Source organism: Salvia miltiorrhiza, chromosome 6, assembly GCF_028751815.1.
Source record: "Salvia miltiorrhiza cultivar Shanhuang (shh) chromosome 6, IMPLAD_Smil_shh, whole genome shotgun sequence".
NCBI lineage: Eukaryota > Viridiplantae > Streptophyta > Magnoliopsida > Lamiales > Lamiaceae > Salvia > Salvia miltiorrhiza.
Genome location: NC_080392.1, coordinates 2,513,038 through 2,537,093, shown reverse-complemented (window position 1 = coordinate 2,537,093; position 24,056 = coordinate 2,513,038). Strand labels below are relative to the sequence as shown.

Here is a 24,056-nt window from a genome sequence, read left to right as displayed (position 1 = left end):
TTTTTTATGAGTTGAAGTTTACGATTTTTTGAAGAAAATTAAAATAGAAAAATAAAAAAGAAGAGAAAGAAAATTTGGTGTGAAATATTAAGAGGAGAGAGATAAAATTTGGCGATAACAAAACTTTGTTTTATACGCCCAACGTCCCAGCTCACTTGGCCTAATTCTTTTTGACACGGTTATTGAAAAGAGAGCAAGAATGTAGTGTGAAGTATGAGAGCACGTATCTATATATTATAGTGAAAATTTGTTACTATTTAAAAAGGAAATACGTCACAAGTCGGGTAAGACGGCAAGAATAGGAAAATAGACCAATTGAAGTGAGACGGAGAGAGTATGAAATTTTGAGTTTTCGAATTTTTTTAACGTTTTAGATTTCTTAATTCGAATCACATTTATCAAATAATTTTTTTTTTGGACGAATTAGACAAAAATCTTATCTGAAATCTAAATACTCACCCCCTACTCAAACCAAGTAAATATCTGATTTAATTTCATTCACTAAAGCATTTGATATGGTTCAATTTTGAACTTTTTTTTCCCCCAAAAAAATCTCATTAAGGATATATTTATTTATTTACATAAAAAAATATTTTTTCTAATTTTTTATCTTCATGAATACTGTTTCTTTTTATTAAATGAGAATGCATAGATTTATCTATCTATCTATCTATCTATCTATCTATCTATATATATATATATATATATATATATATTAACTCTATAATAGTAAATCCCATAAAATCCATACCAATAACTCTATATATTAATGATTTTAATTAAAAAAACTCTATATATGTGCGACCTCGTGTGTGTGAATAATGAGATCTCGGGTTCAAATCCCACTGCTTCCCCTCCCCACACTGGCGGATCCAGTATAGGACATTGGGGGTACAGTTGTACCCCCAAAAAAATAGTAGCTAGTAATGTTTTATAGTCATATTTTATGATTAATAGTAATATTTATGTATTTTGTACCCCTAAAAATTTAAAATTTTCTTTCAATTGTATGTTCCTTTTCGTATTTCTTTTTTTCTCATTACAAACACGGGCAGAGAACACATTATCGGTGAAAAAGACAGTGTATGTAACCTGGCTCTTTATAGTTATATGCTCGTTTATCGCACCCCCAAATTTAAAATCCTGGATCCGCCACTGCCTCCCCAACTCCCCCAAGTTAAAAAAAAAAAAAAAAAAAACTCTACATATTAGTACACACATGCACGCATTCATGAACCAACTTAATTAAATAACACATGATCCATATATGATACATTCATGCATTATCCAATAATGTTTCTTTCAAATAATTAAAAGCATGTTATTCATAATGCGCAACAGCACCAGTAGATTTCAAATATGATAGAGCAAATTGCGAAAGGCCTCCATATGTGGGTTGAGCAGCGTGATCATAAGCAACAAACCCCCTTCACTCTCCCCATCAATGAACAAATATCCCTTCCCTTCATACGGAGCCGCCGCCGGCCCCGCGTAAACCGGCTTCCCCCACCCGAAATCCGGGTACAGAGGCAGCCGCACCCAGCTCACGATCCCAAAATTAGGGCAATTCAAGTCGCTCTCACCGCGCGCGATGGCGTGCTTATTCGACAGCTGCACCTCCAAGTAATCAACCGCCGACCTCAAGTACTCGTCGTTTATCCGCCCCAGCGCCGCGTGGACTTTCTCCGCCGCGAACTCCACCGGATTCGACACCAGCTCGCCGCACAGAGCGGTCGGCGTGGTGAACAAAAGTGCATTGCCGAAGAAACCCGGCGGCAGGGGGGGCGCCAGCCGCCTGCGCACGTCCATAGAGATTTGGACCCTGGTCTGCTGATCTCGGGGGAGGCGGCGGGCGGCGCAGACGCAGCGCCACACGTGGCCGGTGACCACCTCGTAGGTGGTGTAGCCGGATTTGCATCTCTGCTTGAGGGCGCGGATGTGGTCGGGGGTGAGCTTGAACGTTGCGTGCGATTTGTCGGTGTTGGGGAGAGGGAGAGGGGTTGTGAGCCGCGGCGGGGGCTGGTATTCGTCGTGGGGGAACTGGGGCTGCGGCGGGCTGCGCGCGGAGAGGAGGCGGCGGTCGAGGACCGGGGGGACGACCGCGACGGTTAGACCGCGGGCGGCGTCAGACCACGTGCTGATGAAATGGAGTGCGGAGGTCCCGTCGGAAATGTGGTGCTCGCTTGCAATGCCCAAGGAAATGCTACCGCATTTGAACCTAGTCAACTACAATAAAGAGATGATTGGTACAATGGAATCGAATTAGGGGCGGAATATATAGATATATATATACCAAATAGAATGAAATTTAGGTATTCTCTTCGCACCTCCATTCCATCGTACCAATCACCTCCTAAAAGATTATCACATAATAAGGGCTCGTTTTCTATGCACGATGAAGATAGCATAGATACATATTACCTCTAATAATACTTTAATATTATTTTTGCTTCAAAAATCATAATTCTTTACAATTTAATAACCTGTTATATACATCTCAGTCAAAAGATACCTGCAGTATCAAAAGCGGGATGGTGGAAGTTCCGAGGGAATAATCGACTTTAGGGACGAGAGAGAGGTTGAGGGCGCGGTGGCCGAAATCACCCAAGTCATCGACTACGGCGTCGCACTCCGCCTCGACGAACAACACTCCCTCGGCATTGCAGTTGATCTGGATGCGGCCATTGCCCGCCTTCTCCAGCCTCCCTGCATAGGGGTAGAAGTCAACCAGGACCCGCCCAAGCGCCGCCTTGAGCAAGGCAACGTCGAAGAAGTTGGCGGCGCCGTTGGAGCGGTACAAGTGGACGGAGCGGCTGTGGAATGCAGCAGGCATTAGTAAGTCCAAATTCGACAGCCACAGACTCCCACTTGGCGTTTCTGTAATCGGCCTCACCATCGTTGATTTTTTCACATTGATCTTCATGCTGTCACAGAGAGAGAGAGGGATAAAATTGAAAGGGAGTGAGCGGAATTTTGCACATCCGACGAAGAGATCTCCTTATAAAAAAGATAAGGGTGGTTAGAGTGAGGAAGTATGAGAGTATGATTGGTATATTAGTTGAAAGAGACGTGAGTAAGAGCCCCATATGGCATGCATGTGATTGAAAAGAAACTGACTCAAGCTCAGCGGGACAGATGGAGTAAAATATAAGGAGTAATAGCACAAGCACTAAAATACATGAACTTTCATACTTTTTCAGTTTTACTTTGAGTTATTTGAATCACTCATTTTGTTTTAAATAATTTCTTACTTCCTAATAAAATTATGGTGAAGTCCCCTAAGGGACACCAAGCGGTGCGACCTCCTGTGTGTGAACAGTGAGGTCCCGGATTCAAACCCCACTGCTCCCCCTCCCCAACTCCCCCAAATAAAAAAATAAAATTATGGTGAAATAAATTGATATGGTCAATAACAAGCATTTAAGAGGAATGGTCTACATTATTAAATTGCGGGTCATGGTTAATAAAAGGATTTAAGAGAAATGTCCCGGTAACGTCCAAAATATTAAATTTCGGATTTGGAACTAGTAAAATTTGGATCTAATGAATCTTGATCAGATTTGGAGTATTTTTTAAAAATTTGGATTGGATTTGGAGTAAAAGGTTCAAGATCCAAATTCGGCCCATAGTCTCTTCATCCATCAATTGAGTATGGGTGATTCTATTCATAACCCATGTTTTAATATATTAATAATTAATTAGAAACTTACTATTTTACCCTATATTCTGTAGCCTCCAATTTACATTAAATTTTAAATGTAACTCCCTGAGCAGGCGTCTTCCTCATCTCCTTATGCTGCTTCACAACTATAACCTGGCTATCAGCCAACACACTGCAGTGCACTAAGCCATAACCCCATGAGCATGCGTCTTCCATCACTATTACTGTACGTCGACATTGAGACACGAATGTCTATAACCTGTAGGGGGGGTACCTTTCCAAATGTTGTGAAACATAAACCTAGATCCACCCAAATTTGTTTTGAAAGACTGAGCAACAATAGATTATATATATGCTGAGGTAAAGAAGACATCATTTGGATATGCTACATGCATATGGAAAACGAGAAACTTATTTAAAACCATAGTCCCTTTCATTTATATTACGCTCACCACTATCATGAAGAAAATTTGATTACAGAACAATCTAGGAACAATTTTAGATAGATAACATATCAAGGTTATTGGCATTAAAATAAACCAAGTTTGACCAATTTAAGATAACATAGTCCCTTCCTCCTCCGGCGCAAGCAGCGGCGATATGAGCTCGACTTGGCGGTGGCTCTTCCGCTGAACCCTCTCCAAAACCTTGAGTGGATCTGCTTTCTCACCTTTCACCACCACTTTACTTGTCTTGCAATCCGTCGTCACATCCTCCTCACCTGCAATTTTATTTCACATAAATTAATTAATTAAAATTCTCGATTCTAACGAAGGATCTAATCTGGTTACAATCGAATCCTTTGAGACAACGGCGGACTTTCCGAGCGCAGCCCTCGCAATGCATGCCGACTTTGAGGATGATCTCCTGCGGCGGGTCGGCGGCTCCGCTGCCTCGGGTTTCTTGTCATCTTCGGCCTTTGGGGGTTCGTCCTTCTTCTCCTTCGGCGCCGGCTTGGCTTCCTCCGGTTTCTTCTCCTCCTTGCTCAACAAAAATAAAAGGAAAACACAAATGAGGCAGAGGCATTCACACATTCAGAGGAGGAAAGAGAAAGCAAGTTTGTGAAATTGAAGTTCATGGGGGTTATGACGTTATGAACTGATACGCAAATGGGAGAATTCAATTTCAAATGGGGGCTATGAAATTGAATGATGATTTAATTTAAAATTTAATAAAATTTGAGGCTATACAATATAAGGTAAAATAGTAAATTCTTAATTAATTATTATTAATATTTTAAAAGGGGGCTATAAGGAGTAAAAATGAGGCTATGAATAGAACCACCCATTGAGTATTCATTTGGATATAATACGGATTTTAAAAAATTGATTAACTGTGTCTGAGTTGAATAATAGTCTCACTTTTATTGTGAGAAGATTGCGTGAGGTACACTTACCAAAAATAAAAATAAAAATGGATACTCATTTAATAAACGGGCCAAAAAAGAAATACTGCAATACAAACTAATTGAGAAATGTGAGAGAAATTAATTTTGTGGATAAAATCAGAAAAATATTAAGTTCGTGGAAAAAACTAGAAAATATTGAAAGTTCGTATATTTACACATAAATAACTTAAATAAAAAATTCACACGTGTGACATAGATAATAATATTCCACATAGAAGCCAAGTTGGTTATAATTTTATCGGAATTGCTCCCATGGGAATTGCTTTATGGGAATTATTGACAAAGTTGAAAATAAAACAACAATATAGTAAGATTCTTATAAAAATTGCAATACATCATTCTCCAAAAATGATGAAAATGCAATATGCAATATGCAAAAAATGCAATAAAAAAGTTCTTGAGTCATCACTTAAGTAATGATCAAATTTAAAACTTCTCCTAATTAAAAATTATATAGTGTAAATGGAGGTATTCTTTATTTGTTTAAAATGAAAGACAAAATTTTAAATTAGTCAATTATTGATATATATACATATATATATATATATATATATCTGTGTGTGTGTGAGAGAGAGAGAAAATGAATTATACGCACAATAACAAAAGATATATTAATTGTTATCATTTTATATAATTCTAGATACAGAATAACAATAAATGTTATACAAGATGACTGCAATGTACGTGTTACATTGTTCGAAAGCGGCATAGGTATATGTAGTAAGCTCTATGGATGAATATCTTTTTTTAATTAAAGAGGTAAATTATGATTTCTTACTTACTATACTTTAAATAATTTATATTATAGTATGTAATTTTAACAATTATATTTTTACAGGGTGAAATAGACTCCATATAATATAGAGGCTTAAGCACACAAGCGCACACAGGGATGCGCTTTATGATAATGCTCAAATCCGTAAAATTCAATTAACGAAAAAATCTAAATATTGTAGCCAATGCAAAGACGCAATCAATGAAAAAGATAATGTTGGATCAATTGAAGAAAAATCAACTCAAGAGGAAGAAAAAAAGATTCACCCAAAAAATCAAAACAAACAATAGAGTCTAAAAAGAAAAAAAAAAATCCATGATGGAGTTGCAGCCTACTAAACCACAAAGAACAAAAAAAGAGTAGCCAATTTTTTTTTTTTTTTGATGATTACATTGAAATTACAATTGACGATGACCAGTCGCTGAACAACATTCTGTGGCAAAACCAAAACTTAAGAAGAAAAGATTCTCATTCGTCAAAATCAAATAAGAAAATTTAAAGTTCGTTTTGCTTTGTACTTAGATAATTTAAGATATTTTTCATAAATTTTTTACAATTTTATTTAGATGTATATGATGAATATTACTAGTTTGTTATATTTAAATTTAGGGTAAATATCATGAAAATCCCTGAAGTATAACCGCTTTATAAAAAATATCCTGAAACTTTCAAAATGTTATCTAAACCCTCAAACTATCAGATTTTTATCAAATATATCCCACATCTATTTTTCGGTCACCAAAAATGTGATGTGGCTCGCCGGATGCTACAATGTAATTATATTCTATTTTTTTTAAATGCAATGGCAAAAATGATGTGTTTCGTACCATATCATTTTTATAAAATCCACTCTGAAATTTAAAATTCACTCCTATCGTGTTTGAAATTCACGCTAATAACCTAGAATTAAGGATAAACACGATAGAATATGGTACGAAACGAAGTCGTTTTTTCCATGTCATTTTTTAAAAAATAGAATATAAATTACATTATGGCATCCGGCGAGCCACATTACGTTTTTGGTAACTGAAAAATAGATGCGGGATATATTTGATAAAATCTAATAGTTTGAGGGTTTTGAGAACATTTCAAAAATTTCATGGTATTTTTGATAAAGTAGATATAGTTCAGGAGTTTTCATGATATTTACCCTTAAATTTATTCATCAATAGTTTTGTTGATTTATCTTTTAAATTTTAATAGACAAACAAGTAAGTCAATTTCATAAAATCAATTAATAAAATCATTTCAAACATTATAATAATATCTATAAATTTCATTTTTATTATATAAAATGATACTCCCTCCGTCCCTAAAAATTGAAACCCAAGGAAGTTGACACGAGTGTTTTAAAAAAAATGCAAAAACTTGTATGCGGGCGGCCGCATACCATGCGGTCACCCGTCGTATTTAGCGTATATATAGTATATGCTTTGAGATGATATAAACAAAATCATGTGGTGGTGCAGTGGTTAAAGTGCTAGTTTCCATTATTGAGGTCAAGAGTTTGAAACTCTTAAACCCCAGTCCCCCATTATTTCACGATTTTCAACCATTTTTTTTTCTAGTTTTATTTCTGTCTTTTTTTTATTACATTTTTTTCCTTTTTCTGTTTTCTTTATTTTTTTATCTTTATATATATATTCTTTTTCTTTACAATATTTTTTTTCTTTTGCATTATTTTTTAATTTTACTGTTTTTCTTTTGCATTTTTTAATATATTTTGATTTTTTTTATCCTTTCGGTATTTTCTTTATTTTTCGTTTGTTTTTTATTTTTTTATATATTTTTGTGAAAAATGTAATATTTTAAAATATTACATTTCTTCAAAAACGTTACATTTCATCGTGTCGATAATTATTTTTTATTATAATAATAATTATTTGATAAAATAACTAAATGTAATGTTTCTAAATAATTACATTTGTTTACGATAATTGTTTCTTTTATTTATGAGAATTTGTACTTTTAGTTATTTGATCAAATAATTATTTGTGTAAGCAAAAGTAATAGTACTTTTAGGGTTTAGTATTCCGTATCCAGGTTTAAAAAATATTGAACGATGGTTAATACTAATAATCACATAAGTATACATTTATGCATGGAAATGTATATCTTAGATAAAATAAAAGTAAATATTGCCATTTGAGTTTATTATTGAATGGTTAAGGTTTAGTATTCAGTGTTTAGGGTTTAATATTCCCTATTTAGGGTTTAGTATTCAGTGTTTAGGGTTTACAAAATATTGAATGATGGTTAATACTTATATTCACATAAGTATACATTTAAGCATGGAAATGTATATCTTAGATAAAATAAAAGTAAATATTTCCATGTAGATTTATTATTGAATGGCTAGGGTTTATTATTGAATATGACTAGGGTTTAGTATTCAAGGTTTAGGGTTTAGTATTCAGTGTTTAGGTTTAAAAATATTGAATGATGGTTAATACTTATGTTCACATAAGTATACATTTAAGCATGGAAATGTATATCTTAGATAAAATAAAAGTATACATTCAGTGTTTAGGTTTGAAACATTACATTTCTTCACAACAATGTTTATTTTTATTCATAAGAATGTTTACTTTTAGTTAGTTGCTTAAGTAATAATCTTTGTAAATAAAAGTAATTATTGATGTGAAGAAAAGTAATGTTATTTTCACTTGATTGTACTTTTATTTTTAACTATTTTTTCAAGTAATTATTGTTGTATAAAAAGTAATTATTATTACAATGAAATGTAACGTTTCTAGATTATAGTATTACATTTGATCACAATAATTATTACTATTTTTATTAATGAGAATTTATACTTTTAGTTATTTAATCAACTATTATTGTAAGAAAAAGTAACCATTGATATGTATAAATGTAATATTATTATTTTTACTTGCTAGAACTTGTAATTTTGTATATTTGGTCATGTAATCATTATCGTAATAAAAAGTAACTATTGATTTGATGAAAAGTAATGTTTCAAAATGTATACTTAACATTAATATTCTCAAGAAATGTAATGTTTCAAAAATATTACCTTTCTTTATAATAATAATAATTACTTTTTATTATAACAATAATTACTTTTTGGACAACAATAATTACAATAAATATAATATTTTTGAAACATATATATTTCTCCATATCAATTATTACTTTTTATCATATCAATGTTTACTTTTAATAAACATAAATAATAATATTATTATTTGATCAAATAATTGTTATCGTAAGAAAAAGTAATTATTGATATGTATAATGCTTTATATTGAATTAAGGTAAATATTTATATTACCATAAGTATACATTTGTGCAACAAAATGTATATCTAAAGCTTATTAAAAGTAAATACTCATATTAGGGTTTAGTGTTCAAGTTTTATGGTTTAGTTTACAGGGTTTAGGATTTAGTTTATAGGATTTAGGGTTTAAAAAATATAATACTTTATACTCCCTCCGTCCACCAAAAAAACTCCTATTTGCCCTTAAATATTTGTCCACGAAATAAACTCTTACTCTGCTTTTTGGACAATTATACCCTCACTTGCTTTTAAAATTACTACACTTTTACCTATTGGGCCAACTTTACTCTACCATTACTTATGTAATTAGTCTCCCTTAAACTTGTTGTTGTTGTTGTTGTTTGTCAAATAGCTAGTGAAAGATTAGTAAAAGTAATCACAATACATAAACACTACCCTTTTAGTCTTTTACACCACATTTACACCACATTTTTCAGCTTTCTTAGTCTCTGTGTCGAATCCCAACTGAAAGTTTTTTTTTTTGTGGACGGAGGGAGTATTAAATGAAAATAAATACTTATATTTACAAAAATATATATTTGTGCGAATAAATGTATATGTTATGCTTATTAAAAGTAACATATACTATAAGCAAATGTAATAATTTGGGGCGACAGATCAAATGGGCGCGGATCCGGGTCAGGGTTGGGGCGTGGCCGCGTGGGTCGACCCGGCCGCATGGGATGCGGACTCCCTCATGCAAGTCCAGCCCTAAAAAAAATGTAGTAGTTGCATTTAAGTGGAGATTGAGTCTCACACATTTTTGTAAATAGTGAGAGGGAAAGTATGTGGAGTCATTTCTAAATAAGGAAATATCACAATTTTTAAGAACGTACTAATATAATTAATAAAGTTGCAATTTTCAAGGACGGAGGGAATATTAATTACACATTCAAACTATATAACAATATCTATATATTTAACTTCTATCACATAAAATGACATTAGTTAAACTAGTAACACACATTATTTCTGCTAGTTTCAAATTAAAGCATGTTATTCTAAATAAGCAACAGTAACAGTAGATTCAAATATCATAGAACAAGTTGTGAAAGGCCTCCATATGCGGGTTGAGCAGCGTGATCGCAAGCAACAAACCTCCATCACTCTCCCCATCAACGAACAAATAACCCTTCCCTTCATACGGAGCCACCGCCGGCCCCGCGTAAACCGGCTTTCCCCACCCGAAATCCGGATACGAAGGCAGCCGCACCCAGCTCGTGATCCCAAAATTAGGGCAACTCACATTGCTCTCGCTGCGCGCGATGGCGTGCATATTCGGCAGCTGCACCTCCAAGTAATCAATAGCCGACTTCAAGTACTCGTCGTTTATTTGCCCCAACGCCGCGTGGACTTTCTCCACCGCGAACTCCACCGGATTCGACACCAGCTCGCCGCACAGAGCGGTTGACGTGGTGTACAAGATCGCGTTGCCGAAGAAACCCGGCGGCAGGGGCGGCGCCAGCCTCCTGCGCGCGTCCATCGGGATCTGCAGCCTGGTTTGCTGGTCATGGGGGAGGCGGCGGGCGGCGCAGACGCAGCGCCACACGTGGCCGGTGACCACCTCGTAGGTGGTGTAGCCGGATTTGCATCTCTGCTTGAGGGCGCGGAGGTGGCCGGGAGTGAGCTTGAACGTTGAGTGCGATGTGTCGGTGTTGGGGAGAGGGGTTGTGAGTCGCGGAGGGGGCTGGTATTCGTCGTGGGGAAAGTGGGGCTGCGGCGGGCTGCGAGCCGAGAGGAGGCGGCGGTCGAGGAATGGGGGAACGACTGCGGCGGTAAGGCCACGGGCGGCGTCGGACCACGTGTTGATGAAATGGAGGGCGGAGATGCCGTCGGAAACGTGGTGCTCGTTTGCAACGCCCAAGGAAATGCTACCGCATTTGAAGCGAGTGAACTACAAGAAAAGTTTTTATATAATAAGGGCTCGTTTGCTATGCATGATAAGGGTAGCATAGAAACCTATAACACCCTAATATGTTGTTTGCTTCAAAAATCAAAGTATTATATGCCCGTTATGAATTATTTGGTGTGATATCGTAACGTTTTTTATAGTATATCTTATATTCATATCTAATAAATTAATAGACATCCCAATCAAAATATACCTGCAGTAGCAAAAGCGGGAAGGTGGAAATCCCAAGGGAATAATCGACTTTAGGGGCGAGAGAGAGGTCGAGGGCACGGCGCCCGAAACCTCCCAAGTCATCAACTGCGTCGTCGCACTCGGCCTCCACGAACAACACTCCCTCGGCGTTGCAGTTGATCTGGATGCGGCCGTTGTCCGCCTTCTCCAGCCTCCCTGCATAGGGGTAGAAGTCAACCAGGACCCGCCCAAGCGCCGCCTTGAGCAAGGTAACGTCGAAGAAGTTGGCAGCGCCATTGGAGCGGTACAAGTGTACGGAGCGGCTGTGGAAGGCAGCAGGCATTAGTAAGTCCAAAGTCGAGAGCCATAGACTCCCACTCGGCGTTTCTGTCATCGGCCTCACCATCGTCGATTCTTTCACACTCATCCTCATGTTGAGAGAGAGAGAAAGAGAGAGGAAGAGAGGAATTTCCTACGTCCCACAACCTAAGAGATCTCCTTATAAAAAGAGAAAGGAGTGTTGTTGGGGCATTAGTTGAAAGAGATGTAAGAATCCCCATAAGGCATGTGATTGGAAAGAGAGGACAAAGTGGTGATGGATTGGCTCCTTATTGAATTGTCTCACATTAGATTGGAGATAGTGGCATGAGCCACTTTATATGGTGAGGCAACCCTCTCCCTTATAAGGTCTTTTAAGGGAGGAATGAGCCCAATATCCATTTCTAACATGGTAACAGGTATATATGTACACTTTTTGAAATACAATATATTCTAATTCTAATCATATAAATTGATTAGAAGTTGCATTTGAGTCTTGCCTCTAAAAAATGCTCAAGGAAATTATATCATTATAAAAAGAACACAACTAGCTCCGACTTCTTTCATCCATATCATTTTCTGGAACACATAAATAATTAATGAAGGAATCCCCATCTATTCTCCATTAAATGTATATATTTTCATTTTCTGTTTATCATAATAGTGATAAAATTCTTATCACAATCACCACTTAATTCAAGGCCAATTAAGAAGGTAGATTCAGTGTTGATCGACAGCACTTGGGATTCAATGTGTCATACTTGTGACCCATTTTGCGTCATATTTTCAATTTTATATATATATTTTGTCTTTAATTTCAATTTTGTATGCCTTTTAATTTACTTTTATGATTACTAACCAATAGGCTACAGAATTATTTTATTATTATTATTTATATCAATTTCAAGTCATTACGAGGGTTAGATAAATCTAAAATTAGAGTATATAATTTTTAAAATTTTAATTTTATAATTAAAAATTAAGTACAATGCATAACGTTACAATTAATTTTATTTTCATAAAAAATGTCATTAAAATAAATAATATAATAGTAGGACACGATGACACACAATATTGTGATGACAACGGCTGCAAATATTCTAACGGTTTCAAGTGTCGATCTCCAAAACAAAAAATAGTTTAGATGACAAAATAACAACCAAACAAAAGGTCTCTGTTTCAAATAACAAACCATTGTTTTCCAAAATAACTCGGAATAAGCACGTTAATCAATTTGATATTTCATCATCATTCCATAATAGTGTACAATAATAAAATATACGATCATATACATAGCTAGAAAAAATTAAATATGTGGGGTAATATATGAAGTGGCCAGTGGTCTAATTCTGCGAAATATACAAAAGAATGTTTGGATATTATATCTTTGTAGAAGCGACAATATATGCAAGTAAAAAGAATGGAACAAGTCGGCCACAAATACACGCCCATGATACAAGGATGGTAGAATCAATCGGAACAAAATGGCATCTGCTCAACATAAAATCGTAACCATTTTCCATAAATGCAAATTATTCTTATCCTGCAATTCAATGCTTATATCACTATATTTTGAACACGACCGCAAATATTTCATCAGGTCCATGTATTTTTCTATTTTCTGAGTTCAGCCCATGCGCGACCATTTCATAAAAAATTATGTATGCATAAATAAAACTGAACCTCGAATCTCATCTCAGGATTCCAGTCGTAGTGCATGGCATTTGTCGCCTTGAAGAAGTTCATCCATGCTAAACAAAACATTTATGACTTCTCTTGGGGGGGGGGGGGGGGGGGGATTACATGATCAAACAATCGCAAAATTGTTCGTTGTATCAACGTATGGGATGGATTAACCTATATTATGTGAATCTATCTAATAGGCTTAATTTTCCATACTTGCACAAGTTTATTCTCCTAAGTGGCGTATTACCTGTTCTAGTTGAGCAGATATCTCCTACTATTAGATGAATTTTAGTGGTGCACCATACCCTGGCTAAGGTACCTCCTTAACACATTCATTTACGCACCTTTCTTTATTGGAGGCTGCAGAAATGGTCCGGACTCTGAATTAATGATTCCTAGGAACATATCTTCTCGTAGTAGTGAAGCAATCCTTTCTGCACATATTTTGCACAATCAGGATATCCTATATAAGAGTGGAAGGAAAAAAGGGTCATTTACTTAATAGATGGAATATGACACTCTTATTAAGTGAAACTAAAATTGTATGCCAAATAAAACCAAATAGCAAAAAGGAAGGTTTTGTGTACCACATTCCACTTGGCTTTGAGATCCTAAGGTCCTGTGGATTCTTCTTTGTTCTCATAGTCCCACCTCAAACTAGAACCTGGTGTCTCACGGCCACACATCTTGGGCACGTGTCCAGAAGGTTGATGAGAAAAATTCTCCCTCATTCTCAATGTGCCAGCTCGCATTCTCAAAGAGACTCCTAAACACTCTCCGCTTAACCTAGTATATACCAAAAGTAACATAAATGGAAGCAAAACAAAGAAAAGGATTAGATGTTATAAATGGAACCTGTAAATGTTGATACATAAAGAGAAAGGAAAGGATCGTAAGTTCATAAATAACCCTATGTCATTCATATATGTGATACAAATATTAATTAATGTGTATTTACTTGTCATGCAAGTTCCACAATGCTCACATATCATCTTCACCTCATATGTGGTCTTACAACATTGTCCAAGCAATAAACCAAAAATCAATCTTTCACTATTAATCGATTCGATCTTCAACCGGTCATTACATGCAAGGTATAAATCTAAATCAGAGTAATAACTTAAAGCAAAGGAGATTAGTTTGTACAACGACGATATAATATACTCCCTCCGTCCGCCAAGATTATGTCACAATTACTATATCGGGCGTCCGCCAAGATTATGTCACTTTCCTTTTATGGTAACGGTCCCACCATCCTCTTTAATATTTTATCCTTACTAACACTCTTTCTTTATTTACAAAAAAACCACTCAAAATTCAATCTCAACCACTCATCTCATAAAGTGGTGGGACCCTTTCTCCACTACATCAAAATCATCACCAATTTTATTAAATCCCGTGCCCAAGCAAATTGCCATAATCTTGGCGAACGGAGGGAGTAATATATGTATAGTTGTATACATGCATTTTATGACTCATTGTGGGTACAACACTATGCAGTGAAACCCGTATCTAACAAAAATAAAACTTTCATGAGCAAAGGAATGGAGTTCTCACCAGAAGTGCATCTTCTCTGTCTGCCTTCTTGCTCATGGAACACAGAATTAAGCGCTGAGTTCAGATGCAACAATGCTGGGGATTTGTGAAAGTTGAACATCACGATAAGGAGTTAATAAAGGCCAAAACATTCAAGGAGGCTACCAGAAAAACTCCATATTCACATTGCAAGAAATAGTAGAAGAAATGCCAGGACCAAACTCTTTAATGTCAAGCCTAGAAAACCATGTGGTAAAAGGAACCGTGGAAATTATTTTGCTCAACTTAAACTGACAGCAGATACTGGGGAGTGAATGCCTTCAGGAAGGATGTTTTTTTTTTACTTTTGAGGGAAAGAGCATGTTTTCACAAAGACAAAACTACCCAACCCAACACGTTTTTGTTCAATGTCTTTCAGAAAATAGCTCCAAACATGGGATTAACAGCCATGCTATATAACTATGTAATGCGAACACATTGATAAAGGAAAATATATTTAAGAAAACATATCCAAACAGGCAATATATAACACAAGTACACATGCCTTTAAGAAAACCAATGTTATGTTGTCAAAGACTTCCAAATTGAAGAATAGGTTTCACAAAATGGCACTACAACTGACGACAATTTCTGTGAAAATCAAGGCTTTGAGAAACCCTATCATTGTTGTTTTTAGCTGATGTTGCCAGCATAAATATATCAATAAAGTCTGTACTAGTCATACCACCCTAGATTTTATATATACATCCCCTCATGTTGAATCATAACATGATTCACGTGCACAATGTTTCAATAAACAATGGAAGCTGAGTTTAGTTAGCAGGAACTGTAAGTGCTTCTTCTAGTTCCTTTGCCACTGGTCAGTAAATGCCTCCGTGAAATCATCTAGGGGTTGATACACGTCCCACCTGACAGTTATAATATCAAGGAATCATATTTTTAGTCTCTACAAGAGTTGAAATTATATATATTAAAAATAAAGGAACATAATCTTATGAAGAGATTTTTAAGAAAGTGCTCATTTTCATTAGAAAGTTATATGCAAATATATGGCAGTCATGAAAAAATAATGTAAAATTGTTAAATTCAATTATCTCCTCTAAGAAACAATTGCTAAAATGAAGCATAGGGTGTGCACCGACCGAACCGATAGCTTTCAGTTGGTTCACTGCAGGTTTTAAGGATGTCGGTTTTTGGTTTAGTTTGAACATTTAAGAACCTGTGGATATAGGTTAGGTAACTTAGGTTATTGGTTTAGGGTCAAATGGTTCGGTTGGTAATAGAACCAACTGAAAGGTATTAATATAATATTATGTTCTTTATTTAGCAATTAGTATTATTAAAACAAAAAATTAAAAAAAGAAAAGAAAACCCTAGTGGGAGTCTGATGGAACCCATCCCTATCTCTCAGTGGTAAAGAGCCCACTCAAACTTAAGCAACCTCAAAGAAAACTAAAGGGGAAAGGCCTAAATCTAGTATGTGGGATCATTTCACGAGGTTTGATGATGAAGATGTAAGGGATAAAGCAAAGTGCAAAACTGTCCTAACTCCTACTTCTTTGACCCCAGGAAAAAAAATGGCACAACTGCCCTTAATACAAACATGTCTAAATGCAAGAACCATCTTCGTAGTTTGGATTTAAGACAATCACAATTTTCTTTGCAACTGATACTTGTAGATGGGGGAAGTCCATCATAGTTGGTGTAAGTTGTTGGAGATTAGATCAAGAATTTTGAAGGGTGAAATTGATTGAAATGATAATTGTACCTTTTAAAATTGTAGAGGTTGGAGGGTTTAAGGAATTTGTTGCCCCAGTACAGGCTAACTTCAAAACTCCTTCACGGTGGACTATATCACGTGATATTTATAAGTTGTTTAAGGATGAAAAAGTGAGCAGAGGTTTTTTCAAAAATTGTTTCCACATTGTCTATAGTAAATTAATAGAGCACTTGGACATCTTTCCCAGTGATTAATTATATGTGCATTATTGTCCATTGGATTGATGAGGAGTAGAAATAGAATTAAAAAATGAACTTTTGCATTATTGAAAGTTGATAATGCTTCTTCGAACGATACATGTCTTGTTGCTTTTAAAACTAAAATGATTGCTTGTAATTGTTGTTGGTGGGAGGAAAATTTCTTCATATAGGGTGTGTAGCTCATTCTGTTAATTTGGTTTTACAAGATGGGATGAAAGAATTGGATTCAAAAGATAAGGGAGATTAAGTTAAAGGGTGCGTTTACTTCGATGGATAAATTTATCATTGGAAAAGGAGGGATAACAAAAATTTATGCGTTTAAATGTCTCATTTCTTTTCCAACATTTTAAACAAAAAAAAAAAGTTCACCATTTTTCCTTCCTTATTTTCACTTTTCACTTGAAGGATGGATAATATTATTCCTACATTTTTGAGTGGATAATATTATTCATTCTTGAAGTGAAAATAAAGAAGAAAAAATGGTGAACTTCTCTTTTGTGTTAAATGTTGGAAATTAAATGAGACATTTAAAGGCATAAATTTTTGTTATCCTTCATTTTCCAATGATAAATTTATCCATCAAAGTAAACGCACCCAAAAAGATCAAGAAAATTAGGGATGTAGTTAGATTTGTTGGGCAATCTTCTTCTAGACTTGCATGATTCAAAGAATGTCGCAAAGAAGAAAATATTTATTGTGTCTCTTATGTTTGGATGTGCCTAATGGCTAATAGCTTGAATTCATCTTACTTGGTGTTCATGTTGAATGTTGCTAGCGAGAGATCTCTTTTATAAGGGTTGATTTTCAAAATGGCAAATAGACTGGGATAATGAAGTTGAGTACAGTGTTAAAAACATTCTATGATTGACGTTAGGATGGGTCCTTGTATGTCACTTCGAATGTGTTCTTGCATGAGATTACTAATTTGTGTTGCTTTGTTGAAAAAACCCAATTGTTCATGTTAGAGATATGGGAGTGAAGATCAAGGAAAAAAATGAAGAACATCATTTTTATAATGTTGTTGTCGATCCTATATACAAGTTTGAAGTCGTTGAATTCATACTTTTTGAAGTGTATGGAAAAGATATCGGTGAAGCAATTGCAAAAAGTGTGAAAGAAAAACTTTATCAATTGTATGGGGCTTATATATGTTTGCATCAATCTCCAAGTTATGCAACAACACAAGGGCAAATTGAAGCTTCACATGACTTAGAATCTTCATCAACTCCTTATCTTTTGGTTGACAAGTACAAAAAACAAAAGCTTCTTGTAAGAGATGAGTTGTCTAATTATTTGGATGTTTACCTAACCGGGAAAGAAAGGGAGACTGATAATGCAAAGAACTACAACATACTAGCTTGGTGGATGGTGAACCAATCTAGGTTGCCTATTGTTGCCCATTTAGCTCGAGATGTACTATCAATACCTATTCCTATAGTAGCATTTGAACTTTTTATAATACAGGGAGAGGGTTCTTGATCCTTTTAGGAGTTAGGTGACTCATAGAGTTGCTCAAAGTCTAGTTTGTACTAAAGATTGGCTAAAGAAGTCAAAGCAATCCATTATAATCAAAGAGGATTTGGAGGGAATTCAAAAGCATGAAGATCTTTTTTACTTATGAGTTATTTCTTTAGTTATTTTTGTATCTCTTTGTTTCATTTGTAACAATTTGATCATTTCATTTCTTTTTATTTTGTAGCTTTGATAAGTCTTGGCATTGGTGGTAAGGTGAATCATGATTCCATGGAGATTTGAACCAAAGTAATGAAGAACCGAAGACAAAAGTGTAGCATGATCATGACTTTGTTATTTGTTTTAAAGACTCTTTGTTCATTTTGATTGTTTATTGGATATTGGTATGTTGGCATGTTTGCTTAAGTATTTGTAATGTTTTATTGGGTATTAGTGACGTTTTGAAATTTTGTGATACTTATGCTTTAAAATTAGGGAAAAAAAAACAAATGTTTATGTAAATATATATATATATATATATATATATATATATATATATGCGTGTGTGTGTGTGTGTGTACAATTCAGTCGGTTTTTCATCAGTTTTTTCGGTTCGTTTTCGGTCGATTAGTGCAAAAAACTCCAATTCAGTTCGGTTTGTGGTTCGTCAAATTTTGGTCTATCGATTGAACCAACTGATACACACCCCTAACGAAGCATAAAGACCCGACTAAAACTTAAAAGAGGTATGGAACTTGAAGTACTGCAATCACTAGACTTCCAAAAGGTCAGCAAGTAAAGTCATGAAAGTTGAGGCTCATTTCAATGCAGTGGATTCTTTTTTTGTTTTTGCAAGCAATGACTAGTTAAATAATGCTTAGGCACAAGCAAAAATCAGTTCCTTCAACAGCTCATATAAAGGAGTTCAGAAGGAAATCAGTCTCTTTGAATAAAAAATGGCACAAAATTAAGTATTACCTGAGTTAAATATGATGAGCTTTCAGCAAGAAAGCGAACAAATTCTTTCTTCTTGGTTTCATATTTGAACTTTGCATGGTCCAATAGTTCCTGTTCTCTCTGCATATCTTCCAGTGCCCGATCCTTCTTCCATTTTGTCTCCTTCAGCCGATTTTCAAGCTCAAAATAGTTTGCAGATTGGACAAACTTTTCAGAGTCACAGGGGAACTTGACATCTATATCTCCCCTATCATGACAAGATGAAAGTTTAAACAAAATACACAAAAGAAAGAGGAAGTAAAGTGATTGTTTGACATTTAAGTTCTTTAGTAACATAACAAATCGAAGAATAATGAATTGAAAGCTTCAAAGTAAAGATAGTTCACTTGTTCACATGGAATAATGTGAATGATAGATGCATTGAGAACAATGCAGACTACTGGGGGAAAAGTTGACAGATCTGAAATGAAGGCAAAGCCTCTCACCGATGATGACCCAAGGTGAATATGCCAGGACGTTTAATCAATCCTCCATCTAGAGATACGGCTCCAGTTGCTATACAAGACTGTGCATTTAGCATCTCTTCTCTTGAATTATACACTTGCAAATTCAAGAAAAGGTTATAGAAGAGTGTCTCTCGTAAAGTGTACCCAGATTTGGAGATACAATGTAAGTTACTATTATCAATCTTAACCATGTTTACGGCAAAACCAAGAAACCCTGGAGGAGTTTCACCATTCATTAACCTTGGCTTTAGAAGATTGAGCCTCCGTTGAGGGTCATCAGCTATCAACCCACCAGCATATGGTCTAATAGAAATCCAGATGGAAAAAAACATAGAACGGTAAGTTAGGTTGGTTCATTATGGGTAGCTAACTGATGAAATTTCAAGACATCAACCTCAAGCACACAAGGACGTACCTCAGATTTTCAAGGCAAATAACATCAAATCGGCCATCCAGGTGCCTGCCCATAGACGCTGCAAATTCATGAATGCCGGAACCTTTATTTATTAGTCCATCTCTGGTGTATGCTTCCAGGGTCTTAACACCTTCAGAAGATTTGCAGACCACTGCTAGCATGGTTTCTAGGCCCAAATATTCCGAAAGAATCCTAAGTTACACAAGTGAAGAATAATAAAAGTCAACCATTTCATGTTTTCCTTTTTCAACTATAGCATGTCAATTGATTTATGCACATTCTTCATTGAGAACACTGATCTCCAGCAACTTTTATACAAGAATGTACATGACAAATATCAACTATCGTCATTCATTCATTTATGAGCTTCAGCTGGAGCAAGCAAAAGGATGATGCTGAGATGCAAAATGCCCCATGAACTTACAGATGAAAAATTCAGCATTATATAGTTGGAAGTAAAAAAGAACACTGGACAAACAAAACCCACCTGCTAAGATTGGCATCATCAACTTTTCCAAGTGTAGCAACAACCCCTACCACATCTTTAGTCAACAGATGATCAATAAACTGAGCTTCGCTTTTAATTTTACACAGAAGCGCAGCTGCAGACTTCTCGTACTTCATAATATGCTGAATTGTTTCTTTCTCACTCTCCACATATGCAGCCTTCTCATTTTCCTCTTTAAATAAAGTTGCATGATGTTTCCCAATAGCAACTGTAAGGACGATAAGAAGAAAACACATGTAAAAAATAAAAAATCAAGTGAGTATCTTTTACTTTTGAACGAGACATATCCAGTTGTCATACAAGCGACATAGGAGAAAGTTTAGGGGAAAAAAAACAACAATAATGTAGATTGTGATGTCAATAGGAGCTGAAATGATTCAATAGTTGAATCAATTCCACGCTAATTCCAAATTGCAGGAATGTGTGGTAAAACTTCATCAGAAACAGAGTGGGAGAAAACTACGTGGTACTCAAAGGCCATGACCTGTGATCCAACATTGTTTGTTCCCTTTACACTTGAACCCTTGGTTTCTTGTCAGGCAGTGTATAGTCCATGATGAAGCTTGAATAGAAAGTAGTAATTCATTTTTCACGGGCAGGTATCTAGAGAATGGCATTTGAACAATTGCATAATACATGAAAAAATGAAAACCTTCACAACAAACAGCTCTAAGGAAATAGAAGGAGGCGACATGTACATCCCTGAGAAATATATTACATAAATTCTTTTGATAGCTGGATCTAGAACCAACTTATTGGTCTTACTGTACATGTTAGATGGACGATGATACCAAAGATCTATGAATTTTTTTATAAACTTCTCTGGCAGATTATGTGATACCTAGAGTAGCTATTAGGATACTGTGCAATTTGAGTCACCAGAGATCCATATATGCATGAGATTGGCTGCATCAATGATATCTCTTATCTTGGTTGGAGGAGAGATTACCAATGCACTACTTCGCGCTTGGCACCATTGACAGTTTATATTTTTAATTATTTTATTTTATTTGAGAGGAGAGCGACAACACTTCACCCTATGAATATTAGATTATAATAGCACGGCACTTTGAATTTGATATGAAAAAAGTTTGGTATTCTTTTTTTCAAAAGATTTGATTTGTTTGTCAAATCACAGGTGATTTGACAAACATACTTCATGATTTTTGACACTACCTTGCATATCAACAATTGAGTCTTCCAACTTGTTCCTCAGAGTTTTTAAGTAGCTGACATTGTCCTCATGATGCTTAATTTTTTCTCCCAGCTGCTGCAGATCATCTTCAAGTTTCTGCAAGTCACATCCACTTATGCAGTTATTTTCCAGGAACTAGTCTAAGATTAGAACAAAGGGTATCTTCATTTTTAAATCCAAAAAAAAAAAAAAACAAGTAAATCAGTCACAATTAATTGATACAGTGACACAACACAGATGTTAGAAAATTAGTGGTAAACCTTAGAATTGCTAAAAACTGATCCAACACTTGTATCATGCAGACGTTGTTGCACATCCTCCCTTGGGAAAGGCGAATTCCCTCCGACAGGGTTAAGTGCTGGGTCAGAGACGACCAATGCTCTCGAGTCAATTGACAGCTGTCACAGAAAACAGCAATTTTTTCCTTCAATAACGTAAAATGCATAAGCTTACCAATGTCAATGCATATTCAATGTCCACGAAGACAGGTAGGCTAGGACATAGAGTTAAAATTTTCTGTCAGGAAAGTAAATAACTCAATGTTAATCAGCATGACAGCATCACTAATATTACTAATAAACCAAATTACATATTTCACCAAATAAACAAAATAACACGACAAAGGAGCATTAAGCTTTTACCAAACATATGAGCTACATGACGAAGAGGGTGTTTGGCTGAGCTTATAAGCTCCTCAAAACAGCTTATAAGTTGTTTAGGAGCTTATAAGCTCCTTTAAAGTGTTTGGCAAAATAAGCTCCCAAAAAATAAATTCATCTACCTTAACTTATTTTTTTATAATCTCATATGCTACAATCCTTTTACAAATATTTTTCAACTATAATTTATTATTTTCATCATATATCATTCAAGTTCATTTTTTTTCGATTTTCTCTCTCTAGCAAAAAAAATCTCTCTCTAACTTATAAGCTCAATTATCCAAACACTTTGACAACTTATAAGCTTTTAAAAATTAACATCTTATAAGCTCTTGAAACATCTTATAAGCTCCGCTCTTTAAAATAAGCTTAGCCAAACACCCTCGAACTCCTAGAAGACGACACTTATACAAGCAATATAAATGCAAGCTCATATCACTTATCCAACCCGAGAAAGCTGTCCGCTTTACAAACATAGCCACGAGTTTCAACAAATATAGCTGAAGTTATCGATATAAAAATTCAACATCAAAACAATCTTAATTGACCAAAAAAGAGAGTGCTGGCACAAAGAGACACCGAAAAATCGCCAATTAAAATCTTCAAGACGACTCAAATTCCTTAATAAAATTCTCAGTAAGCCTAGAACTTCACAAGTGCTTAAACAACACACTGAGAATGAATTCAATGCTTCAAACACAGACCAGAAAAATCATTCAAAAAAAAAAAACTCTTTGTGGAACATTCTTCATATCCACTTACAAATATTCGTGAAACCACCCTCAAAACTGCATTGAGTTACAACTGAAAAAAGTACGAGAAAAAAATGGCATGGAATTACACAAGACAAACAGAAAAGCAATTTCACATCGAACTCATAGGGTTTCGTCAGCTCAATTGTTGCAGAAACGGTACCAATTAATGCATATTGAGAAAAATTAAATAAAGGCGTGTACTGGATCAAAGTCGATGGACATCCGCCGTCGCTCTCCGGTACCAAACATCGTCGGTGTTGTCGGCAGCGGTGGCGGCGGGCGGTGCAGAAAGTGAGAGTTGTGCGATGAGGGAAGCGGCGAAGTAGTACTGGAAAGTGGAAACGTCTAAATACAAATGGCCTGCACACCTGAACCTGCTATATGGGTCGAATCACATCTGACCTCATCATTTGCTGTGCCACCATATGTATCTAAGCCTTTTTATTTATTTGGTACAATTATTTAAGGGTTAATAGCCAGAAAATACACGAACTTTCATCGGAATTGCATATTGCACACGACCTTCAAAAATAGCCCCATAATACACCACCTTTTATTTTAGTCGCAAATTGCACCTTTGAAGTACCCAATCGTGATGCAATTTGCGACTAAATTAAAAGGTAGTGTATTATGGGACTATTTTTGAAGGTCGTGTGCAATATGCAATTCCGATGAAAATTCGTGTATTTTCTGGCTATTAACCCTTATTTAAAAGGATAAAATTATAGTACTATACTATAAAATATATGTGGATCTATATTTTGTAGTAATATAAAGTAATTTTATCAAAACAAAAAGATATAAAATAATTATTCAAAAATAAAATGCATCTAATCAAATGAGATAATTTGAAAAAATAAT

General features: G+C 35.3%; 3 protein-coding genes across 3 annotated transcripts; all 3 read right to left on the bottom strand.

The window, feature by feature from the left end:
- Positions 1-1,228: 1,228 nt before the first annotated feature.
- LOC130987884 (rosmarinate synthase-like) lies at positions 1,229-3,146 on the bottom strand. The gene is made up of 2 exons (XM_057911586.1): positions 2,513-3,146; positions 1,229-2,226 (listed from the first exon to the last, which is right to left on the bottom strand). Exons 1-2 carry the CDS (start codon positions 2,921-2,923, stop codon positions 1,354-1,356), a joined length of 1,284 nt encoding a protein of 427 aa, XP_057767569.1. The 5' UTR covers positions 2,924-3,146; the 3' UTR covers positions 1,229-1,353.
- A 6,897-nt stretch (positions 3,147-10,043) lies between these two features.
- LOC130987883 (rosmarinate synthase-like) lies at positions 10,044-11,731 on the bottom strand. Its single transcript, XM_057911585.1, has 2 exons — positions 11,251-11,731; positions 10,044-11,039 (listed from the first exon to the last, which is right to left on the bottom strand). Exons 1-2 carry the CDS (start codon positions 11,659-11,661, stop codon positions 10,173-10,175), a joined length of 1,278 nt encoding a protein of 425 aa, XP_057767568.1. The 5' UTR covers positions 11,662-11,731; the 3' UTR covers positions 10,044-10,172.
- A 3,514-nt stretch (positions 11,732-15,245) lies between these two features.
- On the bottom strand, positions 15,246-23,628 carry LOC130987882 (protein DEFECTIVE IN MERISTEM SILENCING 3-like). The gene is made up of 8 exons (XM_057911584.1): positions 23,397-23,628; positions 22,042-22,179; positions 21,763-21,877; positions 20,566-20,794; positions 20,079-20,270; positions 19,643-19,966; positions 19,179-19,404; positions 15,246-15,676 (listed from the first exon to the last, which is right to left on the bottom strand). The coding sequence occupies exons 1-8, from the start codon at positions 23,442-23,444 to the stop codon at positions 15,650-15,652; spliced, it is 1,299 nt and encodes a 432-aa protein (XP_057767567.1). The 5' UTR covers positions 23,445-23,628; the 3' UTR covers positions 15,246-15,649.
- Positions 23,629-24,056: the final 428 nt, after the last annotated feature.

Coding starts and splice junctions, on each gene's coding strand:
- LOC130987884 (XM_057911586.1), bottom strand. CDS start 2,923: ATGAAGATCAATGTGAAAAAATCAACGATGGTGAGGCCGATTACAGAA. Junction 2,227..2,512: donor TCCCGCTTTTGATACTGCAG/GTATCTTTTGAC, acceptor TCTTTATTGTAG/TTGACTAGGTTCAAATGCGG.
- LOC130987883 (XM_057911585.1), bottom strand. CDS start 11,661: ATGAGGATGAGTGTGAAAGAATCGACGATGGTGAGGCCGATGACAGAA. Junction 11,040..11,250: donor TCCCGCTTTTGCTACTGCAG/GTATATTTTGAT, acceptor CTTTTCTTGTAG/TTCACTCGCTTCAAATGCGG.
- LOC130987882 (XM_057911584.1), bottom strand. CDS start 23,444: ATGTTTGGTACCGGAGAGCGACGGCGGATGTCCATCGACTTTGATCCA. Junction 20,271..20,565: donor GATGATGCCAATCTTAGCAG/GTGGGTTTTGTT, acceptor TGTGTAACTTAG/GATTCTTTCGGAATATTTGG. Junction 19,967..20,078: donor ATTTGCCTTGAAAATCTGAG/GTACGTCCTTGT, acceptor GATTTCTATTAG/ACCATATGCTGGTGGGTTGA.